This window comes from Centruroides sculpturatus, unplaced genomic scaffold (genome assembly GCF_000671375.1).
Source record: "Centruroides sculpturatus isolate CEXI.00-Female unplaced genomic scaffold, Cexi_2.0 scaffold1248, whole genome shotgun sequence".
In the NCBI taxonomy this organism is placed as follows: Eukaryota; Metazoa; Arthropoda; class Arachnida; order Scorpiones; family Buthidae; genus Centruroides; species Centruroides sculpturatus.
Genome location: NW_019385387.1, coordinates 217,329 through 236,452, shown reverse-complemented (window position 1 = coordinate 236,452; position 19,124 = coordinate 217,329). Strand labels below are relative to the sequence as shown.

At 28.5% G+C, this 19,124-nt stretch overlaps 1 protein-coding gene across 2 annotated transcripts; it reads right to left on the bottom strand.

Annotated features, from left to right (window-relative positions):
* Window positions 1–4,254: 4,254 nt before the first annotated feature.
* LOC111638408 (storkhead-box protein 1-like) lies at window positions 4,255–11,356 on the bottom strand. 2 transcript variants are annotated; one of them, XM_023384116.1, is made up of 5 exons: window positions 10,959–11,356; window positions 10,646–10,726; window positions 6,509–7,108; window positions 5,702–5,886; window positions 4,255–5,621 (listed from the first exon to the last, which is right to left on the bottom strand). In XM_023384116.1, exons 1-5 carry the CDS (start codon window positions 11,233–11,235, stop codon window positions 4,824–4,826), a joined length of 1,941 nt encoding a protein of 646 aa, XP_023239884.1. In that variant the 5' UTR covers window positions 11,236–11,356; the 3' UTR covers window positions 4,255–4,823. The 2 variants fall into 2 exon arrangements, with proteins under 2 accessions (XP_023239884.1, XP_023239885.1); XM_023384117.1 differs by lacking the exon at window positions 10,646–10,726 and having other exon boundaries at window positions 10,878–11,356.
* Between the last annotated feature and the right edge of the window lie 7,768 nt (window positions 11,357–19,124).

The following is a 19,124-nucleotide window of genomic DNA, read 5'->3' as shown; positions in this document are numbered from 1 at the left end:
TTCTTATAATACTTTCTTATAACGGTGCCTGTATGTTTTTATATATCAGTAATATTTTATGTATTATATAGTAATTTTGACTCACCGTCTCTGTCGCACTCTCTCCGGCTATCTTACCGCCCATCCTATCAACAGGAAGAGCTGATGGAATATTGGTAGGATCATACTAGCGCAGCTATCCTGCCGGTAGCGCCTACCAGCAGGATAACCTGGTGTGCATTCTATCATTAACCCCCTTGATATCAAAGCAACTTTAAAATAAAAGTAAATATAATAACGCATATTGCATTACTTAAATTAGATAACATTGGGCAATTAAAGTAATTCCTAAGGTAAATAATTAACATTCTCCGAAAAAACGACAGGGCGCACATGCCTTGGTCCTTCCCGAATTTGCCTTGGGGAAGATTCATTCACAAGTCTTAAATAACGTTATTTAAGACAAGCAACCCATATATCCTGAAAAATTCTCTAGAATCTGACCAGTAACCCGGGCCTCTCAGAGTAGCAATTATTACAAATCGGACAAGGCGAGGAAAGGGACGTCCATTTATTTCATTAAGTTTTATACTGTTTATGCATTTTATTATATTTATTTCAAAATTTCTTGTGTTTTGTTTCTGCTTATGGTATCTACCATTCATAAAGTGATAAAGGTTTTAAAGGGGGTCGAGTTTTGTTGGATGTCCAAAGAGAGGAGGGATTACGGAAACTTGGACAAACTAGAAAAAGAGGGGAGGTGGAGTAAAAATTTCAATGCGGATGTAATTTATGGACAGCCCCATACGAAAGGCTCCCTAACAAAGATAACAAAGTTGAGATCAAAATTATAGTTTATTCTGATGAAATATTAATATACTTTATATTGTGTTGTGTCTTCTGTTTCTATATTACTTATGAATTAGCGGTCACATAATGTGGAAATTTTATTGAATTCATATTAAAAATGTTTTTATTCGTTTAACTCGGTTCCCTCAAGATTACATTTTGAGTGTGCCACTAAAGAGTTAGTATGCAAATAGTCATTACGACGCTTTACAAGAGGGTGGGGTGTTTACAAAAACACTATGGAGTGCTAGGATTTCTGGGTTAACAGAATAATTCATTTTTGTTTCCGAAGAGTTACTTAGCGAACTCTACTGTTTACGTCATTACTTTGTGCATAATTAATAGTGTAACGTAACTTTCAATACCTCTGCTGTGTATTACTAATTACTACAATTAAGGGGATCGATTGAGGATATGCGTTTCGTAACTTTGAGGATGGGTATATGCGACGCGTTATGAAGTGTTACAGAGATGAGATGGTAGTTGAAAAGTACAATAATAGCGTTACGTACCTTACAGATGATCCTATATATTGATCACTAAGATCCTTATAATTATTTAACCGTAACGAAATACAATTCACGACAAAATACACAAAAAATTTTATTCAGTTAATATATCATGTACTGTATATAAGTTAGCGGCGTAAATACGACAAAAACAATTATTAAATATGCAAATAAGAAGCAGAATATAAAATTGGTCACGGATTCTCAGCTAAATTTTTTCTAGTACGCATTTTTTTTAATACTGGTAGTTTGAAAAAGTTTAAAAATATCTCGAAGGCAGCATCAATATTAATATTTTTAGGTTAAGGAGAAAATTTCAAGAGTTAAAAGTCACCAGGTAAAGGTCACCTAAGTATTACAATACCAAATAATGATCGTTATTTGATTCCAAATTGCTAGATGTAATACATCATGTCGATATATTAATTCTCTTGTAACTTGCTTATTAACTATAGGACACATTGTTTCAAGATAATGTCAGGAAGACTTTTAGAGAACCTATTTATACATGATATGTAGCTCATCAATAATGACTTTTACAGAAAATCCCATTTAAATTGCAACTATCATACATTATGACTTCATTGGAATTATCCACTGATATCAAGTACTGTACATTCATTTGATATTAGTTAATAGGCTAATTCGCATTTCTGTTGAATTCAGTTTTGACTTTCAAAATGATTCTCGGCTTGTTTTGATATAGAGAGAATCACTTATACATATTTCAGCCGTGCACTCAGACTTATTTGCATGCGATAATGTCGTTCATTAGTTTATTTTATACTTGCAGAATACGCTAGAAGTCGTTGATTTTCTGTTATTCGTTGATAATGGAATTTGGAGCTCCTTGGGGATTAAGAAAAAGGCAACACACATGAAAAGAGTGGGCACGTAACCCAATGTGCGGGTGCCCGATATATTTCATTTCTTAAACACCAGAGAATGAAAACGAACTAAGTTTGATGGAATCATTTAATTCGCATTAAATTTTTGTTTTATTCGTTTAACTCGACTCCCTCCCTAAGATTCCATCCACAGAAGTTGAATAAATCCAACTCATAAAATATTTAGTTAATACTTCTTATCTAAATCCAATGGAACATTTGTATTATGGTCTAAGAACACGCGCAGCAGAGCATAATTTTACATAGAAATTGCTTTTACGTTACCTTCTTATTAGTTAATTCAAATAAGTAATATTAAATTGAAGGAAATCTATTTGAATTTTTTTTTGCCTAAAATATACGAACAAACAATACGTTTTCCTTATTTTAGAAAAGACAATTACTATCTTTAAACATGTGATAGCCTAGTTTTATATGCAATAAAAATGCTATTAATATTATTGATTCGTGATAACTCGTTTATAGCTATATTTAGAATTTTTTTTTTCGGTAAAACAACAGTAAAATTTCATTAAGGCTAATTATCAAAACTGTTATTCAATTTTTTCCACTTAAAAATGTTTTCTTCTTTGTTCTTTGTCTAAACTTCTAGAATTTAGCCAAACGGTTTATTATCTATCGTTAACATCTCCTGCTAAATAAATATAATATAGTATTGTTCGGAAGGCACTCATAAATAACAAACAGGATTATTTACTGCAATATGTATTGTTTCGAAGTAATCGGTAACGATTGTGAAGCTTCTTAATACGAATTTCCGGCTGGACTACCCTTAATTGATACTACCAAGTATGATACCATTAAAAATCGTAAACTTACGATGAAATATACGAAAATTTTAACTATATAAAACAAGATTTATAATTAAAACATAGTTAATTTCTCTTTAAGTCAAATTATACAGGCCTATCTGTATACAGCATAAACAATGAAAATAGGTTAAAATATATTAATATTCAGCTTAATTAGCACTACCTTATTTTTTATTGTATATATTTATATTTAGTATTATTTTGTACAGTACGTATGACTCTTCTATAAAATAGTAATTAACATATACACCTATAAATTATCAATTATATTAAGTTTAATATTTTCTGACATCTTATTTTAAAATTATTAACTTACTCATCATAATTAAATTGTAACAAATCTTTGTTTTTTTACGAATAAATATATACGGATGACTAAAACTAATTTCGCACACCTCTAAACATTTAATTTTACACTAATTTACATGGATGTGTAATAATGCTATATAAAAATTTTATAGAATTTGCTTTAAAATTCTAAATTTTCATTTGTACTGTACAAGTAATGAGAAAGAAGATATTAAATTCAAGGTTAAAGAAGTATTTTCTGTATATATTTTTACGTTAGTTAATTATTAAACTGATTCGGTGCATCGTTATTATAACAAGAGATTTCAATTTTTAATTAGAAATTATGAATTGAACAAATAATAAAAATGTTTAATTTATATATTTTATATTATTGCATAATAAAAAATGTATTTTTATCAAAAATGATATGAAATTTTTGTGATTTTGATATTTTAAACGTTAAATATTTTGTTTGACAAAAAGTAATCAACTACAATTTTTAGTTTATATTAAAATTTTGTTAAAAATGTATAAGATGATTAATTTATATTAGATCATTAATAAACTTTAAAAATAGATATTTTAGTTGAAATTATGTTAAGTGAGCCGTTCTTAAAACTAAATTATACCTTGTCTGAGTTACATTAAAAAAAATAAAAATTTATTACTCAGTTAAATTACTTTAAAAATAAACTTTGTATAAAAAATAAAATTGTTAATAAATTTTACTTTTTATTATAAAACTCATATTGAATATTAATTTACTTACGATCAATAATTATACGCTGTAAATAATAAAAAATTGCACCTGTTTTAAATCTTGTAACTTGAATTTTTTTTAAAAATCTATAAGCACTCGTCTGTAAAATATTTATGATAAAATCCAGTTTTAAAAACTACACCATAGAAATTATGATTAAATTTATTTATAAAAAAAATCACGACTATCACTATCACATATAATATAAACTCGTATATAAATTTGTCATAAAAAATTCCTAAATTATAAAATCGCCTGAAATAACATTAATAAATTTTATATTTTGTAAATCCTATTTTAATTTAGTAAATATTAAAACGTTCTATACAGCAAATAATGAAAAATAATTATTGATTTCTTTAAAAAAATATAACAATATTCAGACGATTTTATCTTTCTTGTCAAGAATAAATACACAAACTCATTATTTACATATTTAAAAAACAACTCGGCAGTTTAAACCCCTCTTAAGATGACTTTTTTTTCAGTTTGAATTTAAGTATCTAAATTCTATAATTAGAATATTAATCTAGTCTAATTGGAGTTTAAAGAGAGAAGAAGTGATAAGTTTTGGGTATAGTTATGTTTAAAAATCCATCTACAGTCTTATTAGAAAAAGAGATGCATGCATAGAAAAAGGTCTATGGCATCACAACATACATGGCACAAACATGGCATTCTTGGCACAATGACATCGATTTCCTAATTTCGTATATTACGGAGGTTTTTGTCGGTTCTTAGTGGAGCCTAAATCTGTTTTAGGCGTTCCAGGTGACAAGCAGGTCGTTATACTAGTTACAGTAGTAAGTGTTGCAGGACGGGCTGTTGTGCGGTTAAAGGACGTTTTTCCTGAAACTGTTTGACACCAATCTTCAGCTTTTTTAATAGAAGATTCCCCTGGAATTTGACGTTCCCATGTTAGATGTGGATATACGCTAACTTCAAAATCTACCGAATTATCGACGGATACGTCTTTAGTCGGTGTAATTTTGTGATTATTTAAAGCATTATTATTCTCAGTTTCTGGACTTTTCGATTTTTCTCTCCCTGAAGAAATTTTATAAAGAGCATCAGATGATTGTAATAAATGATATTTCCAGGACAGATCGTCTTTGGTTTTAACGTTTGTTTCTACTAAACCGTTTTGCAATCGACTGCCTGAATATTTGGTAGGCGAATCTGTTAATTCGTTATTAGTAATATTAAGTTGTTTTTGTCTATCAATATACTTTGGACTATCTGACGAATTGTTTAATTTATCTGATGGTTTTCTTTTAGGAACAACGGGACGATTATTTAAAACTGGAGACATTTGTCTAGAATTTGGACATTCAATTTCTGCTGCAGGAAAACTTTTACGGGGTCCTGGCTGTTTACAACACGAGCGAGAATTTATACCGTTGCAATTTTGATGATTTGGACTGTGGTGAATTTTACAATCTCTCTCTCTATTAGAATGGATATGTAATGATCGCCTCTCACGATTACCTCCATGACGACTTCTGCGTCTCACCTAACGAATACATTATATACAGAATTAGTTCAAGAATAAAATTAAAAGTGAAAACAATTTAAACTGTTTTTTAATCTAACCTTTGTTACAACTGGCAAGTCATTTTCAATCGTTTGCGTTCCTTGAGATTGGAGAAAAATATAATTAGGATCGGACCACTCTAATGGTGGAAATTGTGTAGCAAAAGTAGCATATTTAACTGATTGAGATGGTGGTCTAGAATGGCATCTTCTAAATAATTTGCAAAATATTGACACTTTGTCTCCTGCACAAAAACAAATATGAAAAAATATTTATAAAAATAAAACAGTTTCAATAAAATAATAAAAATGAATAACTGTAAATCAACCCGATTTGATTACTAATGCCAAACCAACTGCCTGATTATTTACCGAACATTAAAAATTATCCGGCAGTTCGATTGGCATTAATAAAAATGAAATAAAAAATCGATCTCACAAAAAGGTAATAACAAATCATGGGAAGCTGTGTATGTATAGTTATTTTAATATAACATTCGTTGGCGGAAAGAAATATTATTAAGCTATCAAAAATAAATCTTGATTTCTAACAATTTTAATCTATTTATGAATATTCAATTTCTACATAGAAATTTGATATAGTACATCAGAGATTGTCCGTTTATTTTCTACAAAAAAAATCTCTCATTTTTAATTATCTTTCAAAAAACAGACGAATTTTAAATAAAAATTTGAATGACTAAAGACTTCAAAAGCACGATTTATGTTAGCATCTCTTTTTGTTACTGAACACGTCAGGTCCTATCACGATTCGCAGAGTAAGCAGAGAATGGATATTCATCACACGATCTTCCATAATTATCATTTATGAATTCCTGAATGGTAAAATTCAATGAATCAACTTACTTTTTTGTCCGTCTTCACTATCACTTCGTTTACCGGATACTTTCAATGAATTAAAACGGTATAACCCATCACAAGCATCTGTTTTGCAATTTTCTCTTTCTCTTTGCACTCTCAACGAATGACTTCTTTCCAATTTTACTGAACAATCGTCAGAAGGTAGAATCACCTTGTCTCCGGGTCGATCACCGCTAATTACATCTCGTGCTTCAACCTGTATGGCTCTATTACGCCATTTTTCTGATTTAGTTTCAGCTGTGAGAAGTCGAACAATAGCTTCTTCATTCGTCATTAACATTTGTCTTTCCCAAGCAATTGGTGATGCTGAAGTAGCACTGTATGTATCTGGTGTTACTATGTGGTAACCATTACCAGCATGGTAAAGTTTCCGGTCTCTAATTAATCCACCGAGTGTCTGATGTAAAATATCCTCGCTAGGAACGACCATTTCAGAGAAATTCGTCTGAATTCTATCGATAATGACGTCTTTAGTAGCTGTAATTGACTCACAATTCAATTCACAAACTACTTTGCATAGTGTATCAGCTAATGGAGCAAATTGTGTTTGTGGTATAATAGTCATTTCTACAGGAGGTACATCACCTGAAATAAAAAAAAAATTTTTTTCTATTACAACTAGGATTTCGATTTCCGTTTAAGAAATTTTCAAATACAAAATTTATTATTTTAATTAATACATAGTATAAAAATATAATATAATAAATTTTCTTAATTCTTTAATCAATTATATCAAAGATATTAATCAATTTTGGGAAAAAACCTACAGGCTAATAATAAACTTGTGCATTTACGTGACTTCTTTTATTTATGCATTAAAATCACGTTTGGAGCTTTCAAAAAGAAAACCAATAAAAATTTTGCTTTAAACTAACTTTGTAATAAATAAATAAACTAATTACAAGCAAAGTCTCTGTGATTCTGTCTCGATTTGAAATAAATAATAATAATAATTGTAATCAAAATGCAGGAAAAACAAAAATTAAACATCACACAGATTTTCATATATTCTTTAGATTATAATCATATAGACTAACTGATATAAAACAAAGATAAATTAGAACGAATTTGTGTATATGAATTTCATAATCATAGAATACTAGAAATATAAATTAAATGTTTTAAATATGAATAATCGAACCATTTATGTTTATGATTATATGAAAATCACGAAAAATATGATCAGTAGAAGTTGTCTATAGTGAACAACTTGACGAATTGAATCATTGTTCCCGATCATGTTCGCGATAATATGTTACCTTATATTCACGATGAATTACATGACCTGTCGAGGTAGAATTAATAATAGTTGGTCAATTTATTCCGTGTTTCTAATCGAAGGTCGTGGGTTATGGACCGAAACTTCATTTAATGGTTTTATTTGTAAGGCAAATTGATCCAAACATAGTCTACAAACAATTATAAAAATAGATGCAATACGGGTCTATTAATTAAACAATTAATTCTACTATAAATGAAAAATGTGCGGAAATAAAACACATTTATATATATAAAATAGAAAATTAAAAAAAAAATCTTTCGTGTCAATCAACCATCAAAGCCTGAAGATCGAAACATCTTAAACAGTCAAGGTCGTAGCAAGGTCTGTGGAGAGATGCGACAGGTCAGTCACATAATTTACTGCCTTAAATATAGCTGAATTGAGGTGCCTCTTATGGGAAGAGGTGTAGTTGCTGCATAAAAAGTGAAAGCGAATCAGACATCACTACATATTATGCACGGTATGTAATGAGTAGCCTGTACTAATTTAGAAATACGATATCTAGTTTTGTAAACTGTTATTATGAATAGCAAAAAAATTGCATCCTGACATAAAAAAATTCCTGAAATTGCAGCATAGGAATGAATTCTTGTTATCTCCCCTTCTAATAGATATACCGCTCTTTTCCTTCCTGAATGATCTATGTTCAAGTTAGAATTCAGTCGATAGTGAGTAGACTATGTAGTTTTTCAAGCTTTCCACGTCAACCTACCGGTTTTATACAGAGAGTAGTTAATGGCTCACATGGGAGGTAGAGTAAATGACAAACGTTATTTGAGGTTAGTTCTACGACGAAAGCTGACAAAAAAAAAATACTTTCTTTTTCATAAATTACATGTATTTAATTAACTTCAATAAAAATAAAAGCATTAATTTATATTTAATCTTTTAAATATATTATTTTTTTAAAAGAGAAAATTATTAATAACATTAAAAAAAGTTGATGAATTATAATTTAATTGTATGTCGTTATAGATGTGATCGGACAGATGTTTATTCATCCATTGTGATTCACCAAGGCTTCGATAATACGGAAAAAGTTGTCTTTAGTATATGACTCATAACGAACATTAACACGAGGTTAAATGAAGAATTATTAATTACTAATATTGTGGATAAATAAAAATAATGCCGACACTTTTAGCCCATTTATAAATATAATTTATTTTTATTATCTGGTTGGGTATTAAAATAACTGCTTTCTTAATTATATACAGCCTATATTTACTGTTATATGACATAATAAAGAAAAACATCCCAAAGATACAATATAATCATTCATAACAATTTAAACATTTCTTTATATACAAAGAAAGCGTTAAAATTATCTCATTTTAAAAAGATTATTTTGGTGTCAATGAATTTTTATATACTTAACAGAAGAAACTTTTTTTTGTTTTGTTTTGTTTTTAAATACATAAAGATTAGATTAGCATCGCGGAATCTGCGTATTTATTTGCTCTATCATATTTTTAACAATGAAACGATTGTTGATAATACATTTCAAATTATATAGTCTATGCAGTTTGCACATTTGATTTCTTACAAGCTCAATGTATAATTTAAATTAGGAAATCATTTATTTAAATCACAGTTCAATCTAAGGTCATCAGTAAAAAATACCCGAAGCAGGTGATTTTTGGCGAAAATAACAGCGTTACGAATTATGTTAGATGTACCGGACTATTTACGTCAAAAAGCTTTATCATCACATTATAGTCTTTTCTGACCTCAGACCTGCTAACTATTTAAAAGCACACCTGGCACTCGTGCTTTACCGTCACGTTTAACATTTTTCACCATGCACTATTTGGCCAGCTGTTGATATCTGTTGATGAACGCTAAAGATAAAAGATTTCTTGAGAAATATAACTATTATACCAGTTTGTTTTATTCTTAAGGGAAATTTCATCTTATAGATATGGAGACGTAAGTACATAAAAACGACTTGGAAAAATCGATTTTTATATCTTGTTTTTTTGCTACATTCTCAATTTCTAACTCTTGTTTACGAGAAAAACTTCCTACGTAAATCGATATCTACAACATTCAAAAATTCATTCCAGATAAAATATTAAAGAAAATTGTATTGTATTGGCCAGATTGAATGCTAAAGACTTTCTTTCGAACGTAATCTACAGGAAGAATGACATTTATGACAGATGAGGCATTTATCTGACCCGTCCACCGTTTTCTACTTTGTCACGACATGTCCTTCCAACCATAATTATCTCATCGAAGGAAAACATGGTTAACAATTGAACAGATTTTAAAAAAAAAAAAAAAAAATGTGAATATGATTATGCTTCTATGTAAATTAATAATCCAATTTTAAATAAAATATAAATGGTTTTATATCTTATAATATACTTTCACATATTTTGCTCATATAAAACATTGCTATTATATATAAACAATTTAGTTTTGTTTATATATAATTATTTAATTTGTTTGTTTATATATAATAATTAACAATTGTTTATTGTTTATATTATATATAAACAATTTAGAAAACAAGGAAAACTTTATTAATTAGAAAAAAAACAGATAGAATCAGTTACCTTAATCGATTTGTTATAAGACATTCATAGGAAACTCAATTTATATTTATAGATGTGTTATTTTTTGTGAACATTGTAATGATTGTATTTTTCAACAACAAAAAAATAAAGGAAAATTTAATTTTTAAATGGAAAAAAGATACGTCGTGATAATTTCATTATTATTATTTGACTCATATTAATGTTTATTGATATAAAGAAACTTTTGATATATTGAATTATGCGTAGATTATATAAATACTTGAATAAGTTTATAAAATAATTATGATAGAAGCTTACCAATTTTTTGTATTTGATATCCTTTGGGTGATCTGAGAAGTCTTCTCATCCATGCCGATCTTACTACTTCCAGACATAAATCTGTACTGGAAACGAGTAAGGTGAATTTCATTATTATTATTTGACTCATATTAATGTTTATTGATATAAAGAAACTTTTGATATATTGAATTATGCGTAGATTATATAAATACTTGAATAAGTTTATAAAATAATTATGATAGAAGCTTACCAATTTTTTGTATTTGATATCCTTTGGGTGATCTGAGAAGTCTTCTCATCCATGCCGATCTTACTACTTCCAGACATAAATCTGTACTGGAAACGAGTAAGGTGAATGGTTGAAGATATCCTCTGTATTCTAGACTGTTTGCCGCTTGTATCAGACAAGGATTCCAATAACATTGTGAATTTTGTTTTCTGAATTCGCTGAAGAGATGGAAACCTTCGACTCGGTTGCTAGGTGATGTTTTCAATTCTTCAGTTAGGCTTACGTCATCTTCTTCATTTTCTGGTTCTAAAACGATTACTAAACAATTACCAATTAGAGATTGCTTATATCTTTCTTCTGTAACTGGTTTCGGTGACATATGAATGCTTTCCGATGCAATACATGGGAACAGGAATCATATGCAGCTCTCTTTGGAAGACGTAAGGTACGGAAGACATCTCCCGTTGCTAGGCAATTGTTTGTCGTCTGATAGAGAAATAGCGCCATCTGGATTTATTAAAATGAAAATGATTTTCGATTTTTATAGAAAATTTATTATTATTCTGTATACAAAATCAAGTAATTTTCCTTTTAGTTGATGTCAAATATGCACTATGAGTAAACATTTAAAAATGAAAAATCCGTTTCGGTAGTAGAACGGCGTGGTATCCTGTTTCCCACTGGACTAGAACACTCGAAAGACGTCATGCTGAAACCATGTTGTCATATTACTAAAAAAAATGCGTAAATAACAATAACGATTGAACATGGTGCACGCTAAATGTTCATTTCTAATTAATTTCTAATTATTTGAAACTAAATAAGTAATGTCGAAAACCACAAGCTATCACAGTGACCTGTCATTTGTTTCTGTCCAAATACGTAAAAATTTTCAAACATTTTTCATTGAATATATGAAATACTAGCTGTTACCCGCGACTTCGTCCGCGGAGGTTTTGCAAGCAAACCCCATTTAAATTCAATATTTTAATAACCATAGTAATTGTTATATAACACTTACCGCTGAAGAGAATTGCCGAGAATCAAACGAACTATTTTCAATTTGATCAATTTTCTGAAACGTTTACAATCGTTCTATAATCGAACCAATACGCAATAACAAATTCGAATTTAAAACNCTTATACTTTGATATTGGAAAGTATATGATTATAAGTTTATTTTTTTATATAATTTTTTATTATATAAAACGATGGAAGAAAAATAAGTAGATATTTTATTTTTACTGATTATAATTTGGAATCATCACAATTTTAAAATGATCATTTATCATTTAGATTTTAAGTTATAGAGCAACTTCTGTTCATAATATATATTATACATAAATAAATACTATTATATTATTTTTATTTTATTTGTGTTTCTATATTTGCCAATGTTTTTACAATTCATGGCTTTTAAAGACGTTTGCATGAACTGATTATAGTTATTAAGTTGAAATTTTTATATAGTTGATTATTTTGTCTTTTGAGAAATATTCTTCATAACTTGAATAAACTAAAGTCTTCTTCTATACATAAAAGGAATATATAAATATAATCATATATAATCAAGTAATAACAATAAATATAATGACCAAAACGCAATTATCTTTTTTGATAATGATAAAAGAGCAAAATGGGAAAAGATGTTCCAGAAGCATTAAAGAAATGTTTTAATAGTATAAATAAGTTGTTTATTCTTGATAAACTATAAAACTAACAGAAAAGAATCGAGCTTTTAAAATAATTATTCAATAAAAACACATTTTAATTAAACTTAATAAATATACATTAAAATTTGTAGGCTAAATTTATAATTATAGTGCATTCGCATTAATTCGAACAACCTTTGTTCGTTTTTCCATTAAATATTCCAGTCAAAAAGAAAAAAATAATATATTATTTTTTTAAAAAAATTAATATGTACAACATATTTTAGTATGAATATATGTATCAAATGCAGCATAAAACGTTTTGAATATACTGTATATAGGCTACTATACTTGTCTATAGTCCTTTTTGACTTCCTTTTCTTCATATATAACGCTACCAATCTGAATAGTTTCATAATTCGTTTGGATTAGCGAATGCTCATTGTTTAATATATAAAAATATTAAATTATTTAAAATTATTTCTTATTCAAATTTCAAAATAAGTAAAATATTCTAATAACTAATCTACTAAAAATTTAATTAGAATACATTTCAACAAAATTAATATTTTATTAATTTTATTTTAATCATGATACTCGTTTAAAATTATCTCAATCATACTAGTTTACCAATCGTACAAAAAGAGATGAAAATCATTTCTAATCTTCACAAATGGCTGCTGAATTCTTTTCCAAAATGTTCTCAGAAGTATTTGAAATATTAGATAAATTTATTAAACAGTTTGAATCTCTTATAAAATAAAAACAAAACTATATTAAAATACAACTTTTGGCTAGTTTTATTATCGCCATTTTACAAATTCAATGATAGTTTCACAAAGTAAATAATATTTGTTAAGTGGTTGTTAAATGTTGAAATTTCTAGTATTGTTCGATAATAAAAAAGAAAACGTAAGTGTAACTTTAATGATATTGTATGGTTGTAACTGTTTACTAATGTTTTTAGGTCATTTGGTTATAGTTCTCTTTTTCGTTTACTCAGAAATCGAAGTCCACTTAATACACATAAATCAAATGCTCGAAAAGCTTTTAAATCCTTAATACACGACTTACGGATTTTTGTACATTGTATAATGAAGACGGAAAGCCATAATTTATTTCCTGTAAAGGATTCTCCATCAGCTTAAATATTCTGACTACAGCTACTAAAGTTAATGATAAATGGACCCTTCAAAATAACTGGTTTTTAATTTCTGTACCAATCATGAGAATGTTTTTAATTCGCAAGGAAACGACAGTAATTTTCCTGATGAAAGATAAATATCCAGAAATGTATTCTAAATAGAGTTTTTTTTTATATTTAGAATACATTTCTAAATATTTTTATGAGTAAAAAATGAAGAAACGATGAAAACAGATTCAGTAAAATCATTTAGTTAATCTAATCAGCTTTTTTTTTTTCCTGCATCATTTCTTTCTTAATTCCTACAGTTTAAATGTGAAGAAAATTTGTTTCTAGTATGAAATTTTAAACTTTTTTAAAATAAGAAAAATAAAATTATTTATGTGAAATATCAAAAGAAAAAAAAATATTTATTTCATGTCTAATTTATAAAATTCTGCGGAATAAAATTGAGAAGAATATAGAATTATTTACTCTAGATAATTCAACATTATTCAATTTTTTAAAGTACTGTACAACATAATCGAAAAATTCTGAATTTCACAAAATATTCTATTAATTTATTATTTCTTAAAGAAATTCTATATTATTACAGTAAATAATTAAAGATGTCATAAAAACTAGACTTACGAGTCTTCTAAGATTTTGATAGTTTACATGGGATAAATTTTAAATTCCTATATATATATAGTTTTAATTAGCTATATTATGAGATCTGAAGTACGATCTTTTACTCGAGATCATTAATTCAATTCGTATTATTCATTTGTAATTTCTCTGTAGTCTTATTCTACAGAATACAAAGGAATAAAATGGATTTGGATGATTATAATTGATATAATTTTTTAAGCATATACAGTATTTATTATTTAAGGATAAACATATAAAATGTTAAATATTTTTTATTAAGTCAACTTTTTAATTTTTATTTATCCGATTATTTATTTAAATTCATTAGTTTATTGTAATGACAATGGATTAAAATGTAAAAAAATAAAATAAAAAACATGGTTTCTTGAAACAAAATTTTGTGTAGAAAAACTCTATCTTATTTATATAAAGAATAGAAATCAATACTTAGTATATTGTAATTTATGATAAAAAAGTATTTTAAGATCTTTCATTTCAATATACACATTCAGTTTGTAACTGGAGCACAACGTCTCAATATTCAAAAGAAGTGTTGACTTTTTGACCTTTCTCGTCTTTATTTTTTCTGCATTATCATCGTAAATCCTGTTCAGATTGAAAATTATTATTTATTTTGTATTTATTATTTAAAAAATATATACATTTACATCATAAATATTTATAAAAATTTTTATATATGCATATAATCTTCAAAACAGTAGATAATGCAGATAAATAATTATTTACTGCTTTTTAAGACATAAGAAGTATTTTGAAACTTATTTGTTGAAGAAAACAATGTAAAACAAATACGATAGATTTTATTTGCTTTTTCAAATGAAATAATTTTTGAAAAATCAACAAACTACATAAGTTTTTCATGCTTATCAATTTTAGATGAACGAATAACTGTGTTTAGACGAATTTCAAAATTAAGAACTAGAAATAAAAGTCTTTTTAGTATCGTTTATTAACAAAAAGTTTGGAATTCTACCAGAAAGTAACTAACTGTCGAATCTCTTTAAATTATTCTAGTTAGGAGTTAGTCTTTTTACAGAACGTTTTCCTAACAGCATAGCTTACTATTTTTCTACCATATTATTTTATAACAATTAAAAAAGGATTGCGAAATATATTAAACTAGCTGAGGTACCAGGCTTCGCTCGGAAAAAAAAAATTATATAAGTTATGTATAAAACATATAAACATGTATAGGTACACAGAAAAAGAATATATACTTGTAATAATTAGATTCAATCAAAACCAATTTTACATCGAAAGAAATTCTACAGACTCATTGACAATCTGACACAGGTTAAAATGACAATGGTAATACGTTCATTTCGGCATACGTTTTGCTGAAATAAAAGGCCAACTAGCTCTCACTAATGTCCATTTTAGCCCGTTTACTATGCTGAATATATGTACAAAGTTTTATAGAAATCAGTTTAGCCGTTCTCCGTGATACTCAAACAGACATAGATTGAATTTTATACATATATAGATAAAAACTTCTATAATTCTATAGAAATAAAAACTATAACCAGTTCTACATTGCATTTTAATTAGGCCAACAACTTATGGAAAAACATTTTCAGGTTTGAATTTGACAAAATAAGTTTCATTTTACTTATCTTTATATGTATTGAAATCATTTGTATCGTATCATTTGAAAGGAATTTTTCTAAGTATTAACTGAATTTGTTATATTTTATATAGATAAAACTATATCAGATATTCTGTAAAACAATTTAATTAAACGACAGTCGTTAATTTTGTGTCATTTAACTACTAATATATAAGTAAATATTCAATCTAAAAATATACAAAAGAATAGAGTTTTGTTTTTTTTTTTGCATTGGAAAAACTTTTTAAAATGAGTGAATAAAATGAGGAAATAATTTTTTGTATTATTCAATACAAAAAATTATTCCATCATTATATTATCACATAATACAGTATAAACTTACTTTTATAAAAAAAAAATCCAGCAACAAGTTTCGTAACTTTCCCGCTGATATGAGATTTTATTTTAAAAATAATTTTTATGTTATAAATCATAATAAATAAAGTTGTGTTTGGCGCCATCTGTTAGTAGATTTTGTTATAAATAAGTTTTTATATTATTAATTATTATAAAATGCAAAAAGCTTAATTTTGAAAGTAGTGATGAGTTTTATATATACAAGGTCTGTTCAAAAAGTATCGGACCTTTTTTTCTTCCGCGTAAACCAATGATGCGAGAGAGGCCTCCTTCGGTGGAGTTGTGGAGGGGACAGCCATGCACAGCCCTGGATTTTTTCCCGCCTGCAGGAAGCGTCAGTCGTTGGCAATTGGCCTATGAGTGAGGTCATGTAGTGCGCTCTCGTCGGATTCCACTAAGCTGGAAAATGACTGAACAACGTGAGCAGCGATATTACATCAAATTTTGCCAAAAACCTTGGCGATACCCGAGTGTAAACCATTCGCAAGATTCAGCAGGCTTTCGGGGACGATCCTCGAGGCCAAAAAAAGCGCGGCAGGTCCGCAGCAATATCAAAGGTCATGTTGACAGTTTTTTCGACTCTCGTGGGGTGGTGTGTCGTGAGTACGCACCACAAGGCCAAACCATCGCAAAGGAGTACTACCAGGAGGTCCTTCGTCGTCTTTCCGATACAGTGCGACGCAAACGACCGGATCTGTGGTCGATCAAAACTTGGCAGCTCCATCGTGATAACGCATCCGCCCATTCTGCGCATCTGATTCGGGCTTTCGTCGCCAAACACAATACTCCTGTGGTTCGTCACGCTCCGTACTCTCTCCACATGGCTCCGTGTGACCTTTGGCTATTTCTCAAGCTGAAAATGCCGCTAAAAGGAACCCAAATTTAGTCGAGAGAAGACATCATGCGAAATGCGACGGACCGGCTGATGGCCATTCCAAAAGATGCGTTCCAGCAGTGTTTCCAGCAATGGCAGGAACGCTGGGAGAAGTGTATACATTACCAAGGAGACTACTTTGAAGGAGATTAGGGTTTTGTACCTCAAAGTCAATAAATTTATTTTTGCCGACTAAAGGTCCGATACTTTTTGAACAGACCTTGTGTATATATATAAATTGTATTCTAAATGCTAACTAATAACGAGTAAAATCTTCATTAAGTCCGACTTCTCTCGAGATAAGACACGTGATCACCTAGTATCTCCCCACCCTCGACTCTAATCACCAAAATTTAATAGCATCGATGCCCTTTATACATAACCTACCATGCCAAATTTCGTTTCTTAATCTTTACCCCATCCTAAAATATTAAATGAAACACACACACATGTAAACACAGCGAGAGAGAGAGAGAATTTTTTCTCTTTTTTTGGGGTTCGGGGATCTCAAAGCATGGGAATTATCAAATTTGAATCGGTCCCAATACTTTCCATTGTTATGTACGGGTATATGGGCGAAACAAGTCATGCCCGGATCTTCTAATTTTCCGTAACAATCTTTGATGTAATTGTCCTTTAATTAAATATAAACACGTTGTTATTGTTCGTATGAAAAAATCTACCATAGGACAAAAGCTTTACCATATTTTTCTAGATATATATTATTTAAAATGCTGTAATTACTTTACATATCTTACAGCAGTGGTTCCTAAACTTTTTCGATTCTAGACGCCCTTGCTAAATCCAGGTTTCCCCAAGGCGCTCTATGTCAAATTCTAACAAGTACAATTTGCGAAATAGCGAAATAGCCAATCATTTTTCAATTAACGTCTTAAACGTAAAGTAAAAAATAAATAAAAAACGTATTTAAGACAACAAAAAATGCAATTGAACGAATTCAATTAATTATAATTAGTGGGATAGATGACCTGGTGATACTCGCACATCTTAAATCTTAAAATCAAACAGGACACAGCCACCCTCAGTTCCTTCTCCACGTTGATTTTCGTGAGATGCTTAGTTTTTATCACAGTGACAATCGAAAAATATCCAAAATTCAATTAATTTTATGCTGCTAAATTTTGTTTTCAACGTATTGTCGCAAGACTGTAAATTCTGATGGAGCACCGGCATTAAGTGGATCTTTAAAAACGTTTTAGACGCTTATTTTGAAAAGATCTTAAAATAGCCGAAGAAATGTCTAATCGCGAATGAATGTCATTTTGTCATTATTTTTGACGGGAGATACAATGAAATTTTTGAGGAAAAAACCAAAACCTCATACAAAGTAAACGAAACTTTAGTTTTATTGATTGCTTTAGTTAATAATTCATTATAAACTTAATTTATATCTATTAAACAGATCAAACATTATAGAAGAAAATAATTAAATTTTTAATAATAAATTTAAGATAACAAACTCAATTCACAGTTTATTAATTTGCAAATTTTAATTTCTAAAATTTCTCGAAATGTCTTCCGAGTGTTGATTTGATTCATTCATTTGAATCTTTTGATAATTCTTTTAGTATTAACCGCCTTAATTTTGCAGTTTCAAACACGGAAGGATAAAAAATGGCAGTTGGCGAAGAAGCTGCACGAAACTCTGCCAACTGTTTCGTCTTTGTTACAAAAAGTAAAAATAATTTTATTAATGAACAGATAATGATAGCAACTTCAAATATTGAATACACAGAATATTGAAATGATTTCAATTTTAATTAAAACAATAATCAAATTAGTAAAAGTGTTCGATATAAATTCTTTAATTTTGGAATAAATTTCGGCGTCACGATATGATCGCGAGTGAAGTTTAGTACGAAATATCAATCATATTATAAATCTAAACTAAGAAAAAAATATATAAAATATTTTCTAACTTCTTTTTCATATTCTGAGGCCAAGGCGCTCTATGTCAAATTCT